General features: G+C 40.2%; 1 protein-coding gene across 5 annotated transcripts in view; it reads right to left on the reverse strand.

Annotated features, from left to right (window-relative positions):
* Positions 1-7586: 7586 nt before the first annotated feature.
* LOC120406045 (kynurenine/alpha-aminoadipate aminotransferase, mitochondrial-like) overlaps positions 7587-13435 on the reverse strand; it is a 28272-nt gene continuing 22423 nt past the window's right edge. For all 5 annotated transcript variants that reach the window (XM_039540206.1, XM_039540203.1, XM_039540207.1 and 2 more), the window contains exons 12-14: positions 10327-10433; positions 9696-9797; positions 7587-8343 (exon numbers count right to left, since the gene is read on the reverse strand). In XM_039540206.1, the coding sequence (XP_039396140.1) occupies positions 8302-8343; positions 9696-9797; positions 10327-10433 (251 nt within the window). In that variant the 3' untranslated portion in view covers positions 7587-8301. The remainder of the gene's footprint in view (positions 8344-9695; positions 9798-10326; positions 10434-13435) is intronic.

A 13435-nucleotide genomic window follows, 5' to 3' on the forward strand; every position in this document is an offset into this window, starting at 1 on the left:
CAAGAAGGCTTTCAAGTAACTAAGGCCATTTACAATTTATTGTTTCTGAAGCACTCTTAATGGCCTTCACTTAATATGTTTACATCAGTGATACAAATTTATATCTTATTCTCCTAACGCCAGACATAGAAATAATACATGCAAACAAATAGGATGAACACACTCAGTAGATTATAAGCTTTGTAATGATACCTTACAAGAGACCTTTTGCATAAAGCATATGCCAGTTACATCATATTCAAATTCATAAGCACATTTTCATAAAGCATGTGGAGTGCAACGTCACAGCCATATTCTGATACTTTTGCTCTCTACTCTGCAAGTAGCCCCACTAATTTCAATGATACAAGTGGGATAAGCTACTTTAATACTTTGTTCACAGCAATCACATTTACTCTAGAGTACCTTTTCGTATCCATACTTCTCAATTCTTGAGTCATCGGTGCATATTGCCTTTTAAAAGCCTCTGTGTGCTTATGCATTATTCTGGCACTAGTTTTAAAATCTAGGTAATCTCATGAGGATCACTTCAGAGCGAATTCAGAATGTCCATAAAACAATGACTGTATAACAGAGTTTTTATGTATACTTTATTTTCTGCCAATTAGCTTAACAATACAGATAAAAACCTCCCAGTGGTACACAATGTAAAAATTCAACTTGGACAAAATAAAGCTACGTACTATTATAATAAGGGTTAATAAAATAACAATGGGACAAATCTGCAGTTTTATTAGTTGTACATATTGAGAAGTTAGAATAAACTCCATTTTGAGTCATTCATTTTATGTATTTTGGACCTTGCTGTTACTAGAAAATACTGTGTTAGGATTTCTGATAGTTGCCCTTCTGAGACAGAGTACTGAAGGGCTGTCTTCATCAAATTCTCCCCCATTTCAATGACAGTGCCACCTTCTATTGTGACTTTGACTGCCTTAAATGGAAAAGTGATGGGATTTGTACTGCCTCCAACCAAGAGGTGATGGGGATGAATTATGTATCAAGCAACCTATAATAAGTGGAGAGGACGAATAGGCTGAATAAGAGATTAGTATCCCTTGTCTTAAAGTGAACAGAAAATAATACAACTAGTGGGAGACACAATTGCTTTTATTGTTTAAATTGTAAGAAAGTATATGGTCCAGACAGATTGGGCTTCATTTTTTGAGAAGCCATCTCCCGCTTTGCACTTGCAAATAAATGCAAGGACAAGTCACAGAATTTAGAAATCTAACTGCTCAATCCACAAATGCATATAGGCAGTTAGAGGGTTGATTTTCAATGGGAGCTCTGCAGCTCAGTGTTTCTGAAAATAAAGTCCTAAATTTCTGCGTGCTATGAATTGCACTCACAATTATTTGCAAAGTTGTGGCAGCAATTATTTTCAGGTACAAAAAGTGCATGTGCAAAACTGGAAGCTAGGATGATGCCCCTTTAAGAATCAAGGCTTTTATTTTTTTCAGACAGTTTGAAGTGCTTTGTTTTTCTTTCTTAGGTATTTATGAAAAATCTATTGCTGTTTCCCTCAGTGTTTTTCTTTGAGTCCTTTGCAGGAGGACTGAAATGCTTGAACTTAATTAGTGCATTAGTGTCAACATAACCAACTACTCTCTCTTGAGGAATCAAAACATTTGACTAACACTATAAATAAACTCTTCCAAGTTTCTAAAAAGTTAATGGCACATTATATTTTTCTCACTTTGGAAAAACCTATTCCACCAATTATTTCATACTGTTGCCATCCTCGCTTTTTGATTGATTTTTTTTGTGTGGTGACGTTACCTATCAGCTCTGTGTTCTTGGGGAACCAGGGCACAGTGTCCAGCCTGTCTGACTCACAAAAGACCTTCCCGCCACCCCTCTCCCCAGCCTCTGCTTGAACCAAAGCCGATCAGAAAGACTTACAAAAAGCAATGAAAAGGTGGTGGAAGACTCACCTAAACCCCTCCAGACAAGGGTGACAGGATTAAGAAAACTCACTTAGCCTCATTTGCATCGAAGATGGGACAGAGAGGCATTTCCATTAGCATATAGAATGGAGAACAGCGATTCCAAGGCAAGAACCGCACGGAACTCTGGGACCAGAAAAGCAGGGAAACATTGCATGATGGGGGATCTCTGCTCGAGATGTCAGTGAACCCATGCCTGCACATACCCAGCTCAGTACTTATCAGACCAATTCTAGTAATAAATCCTTTATTGGTATCCAAAATACTGAAGCTGCCTAATTGCATTATGAGCTCCCTCGAAGGAACACCGCCCAAAGCCAGGAATGATCAGCTCCTATTGTTTAGCCTGAACAAAGCAACTTTGGTATATTCTCTTGAGCCATCAGTTTACCCACAAACAAATCTAGTGTTCTCCCCTTGAACCATTGTTCTTTCCCTACAAAAACCCCTACCCACACTCAACTAACTGTTCTGATGCCTGGATCCAAAATCTGCATCAGTTCCATTGGGACTTCATCTTCTCCTGACTGATCGTGCTGAGGGCTCTGCCTTTCTCCAGCACTCCAGACCCCCAGCTACCACCACCACCTGGGAATCCCGATCGATTCAAGCTTCACGGAGTGGTGAGAACCCAGCTCGCTCTCTCTCTAGCCTTCTGACCCTGACTCGTATGATCAATTATAGATTTCTAAACCTGACTTGTGTGATCAAATTTAAGATAAATGTAATATTAAAACAAACAAAACAGTTATACTCCCCTTGTATGGTTATTACCTGGTAATAAATAACTTCCATGGTTAAGCTGGTTGCTTCTCTCTCCCCCCCCTCTCCCCGTGGGACTTTTTTGGCTTCCCAGTTTGCTCTGCAGCAACGCTCCTCATACCTAAGCTAAAGATCCCTGCAGTGCCCAAAAATCCTGTGGCGTTTGCTCATCAAGTGGGTTAGTACCAGAACAATTGTAACATGAATGTGGGGATAGGGACGTGCTGAACCTGGGGCATATGAGGGTGGCAGCTTGGAAGTGCTGCTCGACCCAGCCTGCTCAGGTGTACATATGAGGGTAAAAGCAGCCAACTAACTCACTTAGGTGGTTTAAAATATTCCCCCTAGATGTATTATTTTTAGTTATTGTGACATTTTTGCTTTCCACTGAAGCATTCTGGGCATTACCAGGTGGATCTATGGTCTAACCAGTAAACTCAGAAGTTATGGAATATGAAACCCTTCTGGAACATACACAGGAACTTCTAGACTGGATCAGACCATGCTCCATGTAGTCCAGTATCCCACCTCTGTCAGTGCCCAGTACCAGAAGTTTTCAAGGAAGGTGGAAGAAATCCCGTTGCCAAACCTGAGGTCAAAGAGCATTTCTTTTTTTCCATACGTACCCAAATGTATAGTCCAAAGTTGTTTATAAGCTAAGATACTAAACAGCAGTTTAAAGTTAAAATTTCCCAGACCATAACAGAGCCTGTTAATATGTAATATTAATGCAGGTCTGGTTCTGTACAAGTTTACAAGATTTGAAAAAGAAATATTGTCCAAACATTGTACAATAAGCAACAGATCTTTAATCACTAATCGTGTCAGTGCAGTTCAGGAATACTCTTTAGGAGAAGCATCTATAAGACCTTTAGCCATCTTCATATAAAAATATACGAACTTTGGACTAGCCATCATGGGAAACAGGAGGTCTTAGCGTTCCAAGTAGTAATTTTAGAATAATTACAAAATAGCAATATTAACTAACATTTACAGAGCACTTTTCATCCAGGATGATATGAACTGAAACATCCCAAACCATACACAAGAATAACTCCATCCCCTCCTGAAATACTGCTTCCAGTGGGCTGTTCAAAAACAGTTCAATCAGAAACAGAAAACAAAACACCTTAGGGCACAAAGTCAAGTAGTTCAAAGTCAAAGTATAGATCAGTGCTCTTAATATGTATCCTGGTTTATTTGTATCCACATTTTAAAGGTGTAATTGAAGATATCTGCAGATACTATATATGTAGAAAATTATATATGAAAACTTTTAAACCACATAGATGAGATGAACGAATATTAAAGTTAATTTTTAGAATAGTTTTGAAATAAAACAGACTAGAATTTACCCAAGGAAAAAAGACAAAACTAAATGAGTCTTCAGGAGAAACTCAATGGGATGATGATCAGGAATTATCTAACACACCATAATTATCCAGCACAATCTCCCCCATCCCCCTCACACTTTATTAGAGGACACTCATACTGTACCTTTAAACACACATACTGTCCCCTAAGCTCCTTTGTGGTCTCAAACTTTATCAGCACATTTTTACACAATAAATGATTTATGCATTAATCTTAACTGTATGCTGGTGGGATTCTGGTTTTAAATTCAAGGAGCTATTAACATAAGAGGGATGGAATGGATGGCTAGCTAATGGTGGAGCCAAGGAACGGGAGAGTATTTATGAAAAAAATCAATGCCTATATGGATGTATTATGCTTAATGGATATTAATAGAGTTGTGTGAATAATTTACTCGGCAAATTTAGTCTCTTTTTCTGCTTGCAGAATGGCTAAAAGCTGATCACCAGTTCCTTAAATTTGCTATTCTAATTTACTTCATTTTTAAAAAAAAACCTTTATTTTTAAATCCGAAGCTAGTTGATTAAATAGTTTGCTGTGAGTATTCAAAACTCACTATTTGGCCTTTCTTGCAGTTGATCCCATAGGTCACACAGTAGGGCCAGAATAGATAACTCAAAATCAAGGACCCAAAGGGGCTTTGATTCTTTCAGGCTCAGAGAGGCTAGCAATTTAGGCATCAGACAAATAGGATTAGAGAATGATGAAAAATTTATACTTTTTCCTTTCTGAGCCATAGGCAACTTGCCCAAAGCATCTTTCCTGTAAAAATTAGGCTACTGTAAGATTTATTGGCTGGGTGCAAAAATTAAGTTTTTAATTTTCTCTTATTGCAGCCAGAAAATCATTTTGTGTGTGTGGGTCTTGGCTCTTGTTGAGACTTGCTTAGTGAGTTGAACTGCCTCTGTGCGAGGGATTTGGAAAGGGTTATTATATGTGTTGGCCCATTGCAATGTGAGGCAGCATCGCATTCCTTACAAAATATAGCAATTCCAGTATAAAGTTTTTATGTGGACCCAGTGAAGGTTTTAAAGCATTTTAAAAAGGTCCTTTTACATCAGAAATACATGGTTTTTTTTTTTTTTGTTTTTTTTTTACAGTTTTAATTCTTTTTCCTGCTGAAGACAATTGGAGAACTAGTTATATGTCAGCAGAGATACCATGCAAATGAAACCTGTATAACTGGAAAAGGCAGCAGGGCTGGATTAAGGCACAAACAGTGTAGGTCTGAGCATAGGGCCTGAGCTCTTGGCATCACAATATGAGGCTAGAGTCTAAGCTTTCTTTAGAAAATAAGTTAACCTGAAATTGAAGTCGTAACCCGAGTGTAACCAATGGAACAATATCTGCCTGAGCCTGTGGCTAGCATCCAGCAAGAGGACCCTACACCACCACCAGATCAGTTGCTGTGGAGGGACCCACTGTGGTGCTGCTGGAGGGACTTGCCACTGCTAGCCCAAGCAAAGGTGAGGCCAAGGTGGGGGATGGGGAAACAGAGCTCCCCCACCAACTGGGGTGTGCTAAGTTCCTCCAACTGTTGAAATCCAGTACTGCAGAGTAGTGATTTTTTTCTTTAAAACTCCCCATCTATTTAAATACTGAGAATATCCCGACTCATATCCAAATCCCATTTGCCTTATTAGTTCATCTGCCTGTAGCTGTTGCTTGGTATTTTACCCCCGTCTCCAGCTGATTTCATCCAGGAACGGTTAATTCTCTTGAATGTTCCAGCCCAGAAGATGAGGACTCATGCTTTGAGAAGCTCAGTGAGACAATAAGCACACAGATAACCTTATTGCCATTGTTCATTCAAGCAGCTTTGCATTCGTCAGGATGTTAGCATCATTTTAGATGTTTCATCACAGTCAGAATACAAAAATTCTCTTCATATTAAATTGACTATTATGAAAAAAAAGTCAGGCAGGCAGCAAATGGAACTGCGTTTTGCTTGCATTCTGCAAAACTAATATACATGTGCCTTACTTCTATGCAAAATCCTACTGATAAAACATTGACTAATACTTGGCACTTTTGGTCAAACATTTTTACTCTAATTCTGTTTAAAAAAGGAAACAATTCACTCAGAAAAATCAGTTTAAAATGTCATTGACGTTTATTTCCTTGTTAAATAAAACTCATTTATTTTAATTAACTAGGTATGCCACCTCATTCCACCATATACTATGTTTTCCAAATTTCATGTGTGCTTTGAGATTTCAAATATTCTTGGAAGCTAACAAAAAACTCATTTTAAAATGTTCTAAGAATAGCCTTTCAACATTAATATATGTGGCTGAGAAAAGAAATAGAGTAAAAACCTCACATTTCACTCTATTATTATTGAACATTTATATTGTAGTAGCACCTAAAGGGCACAACCAGGTTGGGTCACATTGCACTAGGCACGATTAAAACATGTAGTGAATGATAGCCCCTGCCCCAAAGAGCTTACAGTCTAAAGCAGGCGTGGCCAAACTACGGCCCATGGGCCTGATCCGGCCCCTCAGGGCTTTGGATCCGGCCCTCGGGATTGCCCCCTGTGGCTCTGCGGCCCCTGGGGTGGGGGATGGGGGGGGGCAGAGGGCTCTGTGCATTGCCCTTGCCTCCAGCCACCGCCCCCTGCAGCTCCCATTGGCCAGGAACAGGGAATCGCGGCCAATGGGAGCTTTGGGGAGGTACCTGGAGGCGCGGCAAGGGCAGTGCACATGGAGCCCTCTGCCCTCACGGGTCCACAGCGCTTCCTGAAGCAGCACGGCGTAGGGCCAGAGCAGGCATGCAGGGAGCCTGCCCTGGCTCCGGTACGTGCCACTGCCACCCCGGAGCTGCTTTAGGTAAGCGGCACCGGGCTGGAGCCTGAACCCCACCTGCACCCCGCTCCCCAACTCCCTGCCCTAAGCCCCCTGCCTGCACCTCACACCCCTCCTGCACCCCAGCTCCCTGCCGCACCCCGCCCCATGTCCCCTCCCACAGTCTGCACCCCTCCTGCAGCTCTGCCGAGCCCCCTCCTGCACTCCGCACCTCTCCTGCACCCCAACCCCCTTCCCAGAGCTCCCTCATACACCCGGCACCCCTCCTCTGCCCCAATCCCTTGCTCTGAGCCCCTTCCTGCACACTGCACCCCCTCCCACATCCCAACCCCCTGCCCTCGGCCCAAAAAGTTTGCCCACCCCTGGTCTAAAGCCATGTCTACGCTACCACTTATGTTCGCAAATACGTCGCTCAAGTGGTTCAGATCAAAATAAACTGTCCCATGGCAAAGAGTGCAAACTAATTTCCTTTTATTTGTAACCAGAGTCTAATTGCAAGTTTTCAAAAGTGCCTAAGTCAATTTACTCTGACCAAACATTAGTTAATTTGCTGGTGCAATGTGATTTTAGAGTTCAGAAAGGGTTGGGTTAAGAGGGTTCTGAGCGATTTCAGTGAAACACTTTCTGATCAATACAGTTTTTCCACAGTTTGAAATGTGCACCTAAAATAGCAAATGTATAGTATATGGTTATGTGCACAATAGCAATAGTGTAGTTGAAGTAAGATAATTTAGTGTACATATCAAGTATACCATTTTTAAAAATTAACTACTTTAATTCAAAGTCCTTTCCCAGCCAAATTTAGCAAGGACTGCATTTGTCACTCATGTGTCATGTCAAGTCAAAAGTTATGTAGTTCATCCCTGAGTTATTTCAAAAGTTGATCTGTTTGCTAAGTAGAAAAGCTATTCCCTCCGCCAATAATTCAAAATGACTGAATAGAATTTGTTCAAACCTTCTTTTTAAATCCACTTTTGGAAAAGATCTGGTTCAGCACAATTTTGAGGAAGTTATGGGAAAATGAAGAGTGGTTTAGAATGGAATTATCTTCTTATTTCAACTACACTATTGCTACTGTGCACATAACCATATACTATAGCTGCATTGTAATTTGGAATAATAGTCTTTTTATATGATATTGCCTGTCATAAAAAGGAGTTAATAGGTTGAACGAGATCATTTCTAATTAAACTATAGCTTTCTGCACTCCCTATCAAAAGGCATGTTCTGAGGTCTTTTGGTGATCTTCTATCCATGTTTTAAATTCCCAAAGCATTCATACCAACTAAGGAAATATCCACTGTATTGTGGTTTGCTCCTTAAATGTCATTATGAAATCCTCTTTTAATGAAGGTGCACTTTTTTTGAAGGGGACTTTTAATTTGCTAGATGGTTTTCATTTGGTGTCTTCATACAGCTTCTTTTATAAGCTCAGCCAGCCTCTGAAAAGCCTACAATGAAAACAAGATGGTTAATGTTCACATCCCAGCATTAGATAGGCAGGCAATATGTTAAATCTTAAATAGAATTTCGGAAACTATTTTAACCACAGGGGAACCCAGCTGTGTGAAGTCTTAGAACTTTATTGTAAAGCTTTGTGTTCCCTATTCAATTTGATATTAATAGTGCGTTAAGTTTTCAAGAAAGTGGGGAGAGCTTCCACTTAAATAATCTGGCGTGTTCTTTCAACATAAAAAATTAGAAGAAAAGATGGAGTTCTTCTGAAACAGAAGGACAAATATATTAATCGACAAGAGTACTGTTATGTCACCTCACGGCATCTATAATCTAATGAAGGCATTAATGAAGCCTAGCAGAAGGAGTCTCATAACTGCAAAAGTAATACAGAGGGATACAATCTCATACAGGAGAGAGAAAAGGAGGAAGAAAGGTGTTATATATCAAAAGTCATGTGCAATGCTAGCAAGATGCAATTTGATTAGAGACAATATGACTGTGAAATTCTTTAGGTAATGATGAAGGGATGACCAACAAAGGAGAAGCATAACTAGACATCAGCTACACACCTTAATGACTGAAGTAAAGTAAGACCAAAGACATGGGAAAATTCTCAAGGCATTTGAAACAATGGAACGCAATACTCTGGGCAGCTAATTGCTCCCCATTCCCTCTATACAATGATGTGTACTCAATCACAAATACAACCATTATATCCAAGATGTTCTTAAATAACACAGATTAATTCCGAAATCATGAAGTAGAGAGAGACTGAATTGGAGGAGAGACCATCTCTAATGTGCTACTGACTACTCAGGAGAAACTGAATAGGAGAATAATAGGGAAGCCTGATACTGGTCATCTTGAGCTTGTTTAACAATAAGGAATTGGTACACAGAAAACAGTGGAGTAAAGGGAATTAGATTTGAGGATGGCAAACTTTGGGAAATAAGACAAGTGGTTGCTCCTGTTCACACTAAATGAGTAGCTACACTTGCACTGACTTCAGTGACAGCTGGATCAGCGAGTGAGATCTGGTGGTAATAAGTAAAATTGAAGAAGGCAGGTGCATCTTAAGAGACACTAAAGATTCAGCACACTACAATTCTTCTAGATAAGAGTATGTGCAAGGAACAGTTAAGGGAGTTTCAGAAGTACCACTCAGACGGTACTTAGCAAAACAAACAAACAAACAAAAGCCGACTGGAAATGGAAAAGAGGAAGATAACTACACAATATAGAGAGCTGGTTAAAACGTGTAGGGAAAAAGTAAGGGAGCAAAGCAACAATTACTGCATGGGGAACATTCTTTTCAGGAATGTACAGCAAATCAGACTGCACTCACCTGATCCATCTGGGCTGGAGAAGACAGAGAGAAAGAAGCTCTGACATAAGAACTGGGAACTGAGCTATCAATGTTAAATGCTCCCCCAGGAACCAGTAACACCTAAAAGAAATTGATTAGCCATTTAGTTACAAATTTCTTCTTAATTAAAAAAAATAATTAAATACCTCATTGCTGAATAATGGTCTCACAAAGAGGCTTAATTCCTTCCTTCCTTCCTTCCAAAAAGGGAAGGCAGACTACAAAAACTGGAATCAAATATTTCACAACAAAAAGACAGAACCTAGTTATTTGTAACTATAGGCAGGTTCTATCTTATCATTCTCGTATTTTGTAAGTATCAGAGAAGTAAATCTCTAGGTTCCTTTCTGACTCATAGCTGATGTCTTTGCATAACACTTGTCTGTACAAATTATTGAATAAATCACACTTAATTTCTCTTATTAAAATAGAAACAATGGATAGTGAGGCTAGCTCTCTCTGTATCTGTTTTGAGGCAGAATTAAACAAACATATTAAAGATGTAGATTAACCATGCAGGCATTCCATTAGTAAGGCGAGTTATTAGAATATGTTACTTTATGCCTGTTCCCTCCCACTACATTTTAAGATCAGCAGACATTTTTCATACTTCTTTCTGCAAAGCTTTTTCTGTGATCAGCTGTTGTGTGTCAGAAACTCCCTTAATTTTAATCCATAGAAACATGCCAGCAGCAGGAGCATGCCAGTCTGCCAAACCTGGAGAGAGAAAACAGAAAAATCAAACAAAGATATGCTCTGTCCCTTCTGCAATGGATACACCAAAGACACAAAGATAGGGTGAAATCCTGCCACCAATGAAGTCAGTGGGAGTTTTGCCATTGATGTCAATGGAGCCAAGATTTTACCTGCAGAATTTAAGGTCCCCCCTGACAAAATTAATACAGATGTAATTCAGTAATGTTGACACTACTTTGTTTTATGGTATTGTTGAAAATGGATGCTCTGGATTCTCTCACAGTTGGATTACAGACTGCCCAACGGGTGCACTAAAGGTACAATGGTAGGCTGATTTCTGAAAAAACAACTAAACACATGTAATCAAAACATCCTTTTCAAATGCCAGCTCCTTTAGTAGCATAATTACTATAAATGCAATCTTAATGTGTTGCATAATGTAGATATGGTTAGAAAGAGAATTTCTTTTTCATTTTTAGTTAAAATGTTATGTTTTTCCACATAAGAAAAGAAGGGAAGAACACAGAAAGGAATCTTACTGCGTTAGTCGGTAGTTTTACTGTACACATTCACTTGTACCTCGAGGCAATCTTTGATCGGTTTTTGGCAGGACAATAATCCAAACAATCCTGGTTTTTTTTGACTCCAGCTTTGTTACATGTGTACACTGTATGAATATACTGGGTTGTTTGTTTCACTTGCCATCTGCCCCTATTCCTATTAGGCACATTTGATCATTACCAGCAGCTTAATTATAAACTATAAGAATAAAGACCTCTCACAGAATACTCCAAAGCCTCAACTTGCTAGTTATGTCAATCTTCATAAAGTAAGAAGCCAGTTACTTCAGCAAGAGGAGGATTTTCATGACTTTAGCCTTTTCTGCTAAATGGCTTTACCAGATTTATTTTAATTCTTTAGTTTGGCTGGATAGGTGAAGGTGAAGATACTGTTACAGCCTTCACCACCATATATCTGAGCAGCTCTAACTAACAAAACTAACAAAATTCTCTTTCCTCTCTGCGTACAGTAGCAGTGTGAAAAGTAGCAGAGTTGCAAAAGGTATTTTTGTTTTGTTTTCTCCTTTTCTCTCACCCTCGCTTCCCTCTATGACTAAACTGTGAGAAGAGTTGATCAAATAAAAGGGGTTTGCATTTGGTTCTGAGTGCAGTGAAGCCCATGGTCACTCTTCGCTCTTGAGGGAGTGAGTTACATGGGCAGAGAAGAGGGATATTCCAGGGCTCAGGATGCTAGCTTGGGACTTGGCTGGGAGACCTGGGTTCAATTCCCAAATATGAGATTATGTCTACGCTAGAGACCTTACAGTGGCTGTACCGTTGCAGTAAGATCTCTCATGTAGCTGCTCTATGCCAACGGAAGTGGCGGTGGCTATGTTGGTGGAAGAAGCTCTCCTGCTGACATAGTGCTGTGCACACTGCCACTTATGCCGGGGAAATATATGTTGCTCAAGGGGGGGCGTTTTTTCAGACAGTTGAGCAACATAAATTTTGCCAACATAAGTGGTAATGTAGACATGGCCTAAAACACGCTTCCTGTGTTCCCTTGGGCAAGTCACCCAGGTTATGTCTACACTGCAGTAAAAGATGTATTCTTAACTTGGCTTAAAGCAGCAAGGAAGACACATCAACTTGGCTTTTAACTCAGGTTGGCAGTTTGAGTTCAATCCCAGGCTTCCCTATAGGCTTTAGCTCGAGCTGTTAATATGAGCTAAAAGCCCAACTGCTGTGTTTTCATGGGTATTTTAAGTCAAGTTAAGAACCTTTTTATTTATTTATTTATTTATTGCAGTGTAGATTCTCCCAAAGTCTCTCTGGGCCTCAGTTCCCCATCCTGTAAAAGGGGGATAATAATGCTTCCTTACCTCACAGGGGAACTGTAAGGGTAAAGATGGTGAAGCTCTCAGATACTATAAAAATAGGGGCCATATAAATACCACAGATAGATGGTTAGGTCCAGCTCCTGTGAAAGTTTCAGCTCCTGCTCTCACAAGTCCCTACTGGCTGACAGGTTTATGGTTCCAGTGGAACACAGCTACCGCTGGAGACCTTGCCTGTGAAGGGAAAGGCAATCTCTTAGGTAGCTATTGCCAATGCCATGCTGGGCTCTGAATACGAGGACTGAGGTACTGATATTGAATGTGTTATATTGTATCTCTCTATAAATACATCAGAGGGATAAATACCAGGAAGGGATAGGAGTTAAGTTCAGTGCCAATGTGGACACAAGAACAAATGGCTATAAACTGACCAGGTTAGGCTTGAAATTAGACAAAAGTTTCTAACCATCAGAGGAGTGAAGTTCTGGAGCATCTGTCCAAAGGGAGCAGTGGGGGCAAAAAACCTAACTGGCTTCAAGACTGAGCTTGATAAGCTGGAGGGGATGGTATGATGGGACTGCCTATGCTGGCATGTGGCCCATTGGCAACTGCAAGTAGCTAAAATCCTCAACTGAGGAAGATGGAACACTAGGTGGGGAGGGCTCTGAGTTACTACAGATAATTCTTTCCCAGGTATCTGCCTGGTGGGTCTTTCCTACATGCTCAGGGTCTAACTGATTGCCATATTTGGGGTTGTGAAGGAATTTTCCCCCAGGTCAGACTGGCTGAGACCCTGGGTTATTTTTTGCCTTCCTCTGCAGCCTGGGGCACAGGTCACTTGCAAGTTTAAACTAGAGTAAATGGAGGATTCTCTGTAACTTGAAGTCTTTAAACCATGATTTGAGGACTTCAGTAACGGGTCTATTTGAGGAGTGTATGGGTGAGGTTCTGTGGCCTGCAATGTGCAGGAGGTCAGACTAGATGATCACCTTTCTGATCTTAAAGTCTATGAAAATCATGTTCCTCCTTTGCACTGTGATTAACTATCACAATCTGTTACAACCCTGACAGCTCATCATGCACTATTTGTGCAATTCTTTTAAAATGTTTGTCACTAAGGTACAGCTTTTTACGTAGAAAGAGGTACTGCAAATAAAAAAATACTGAACGTACTGCACTGAAATAC

The sequence above is a fragment of the Mauremys reevesii genome, linkage group 5 (genome assembly GCF_016161935.1).
Source record: "Mauremys reevesii isolate NIE-2019 linkage group 5, ASM1616193v1, whole genome shotgun sequence".
NCBI classification, from domain to species: Eukaryota; Metazoa; Chordata; order Testudines; family Geoemydidae; genus Mauremys; species Mauremys reevesii.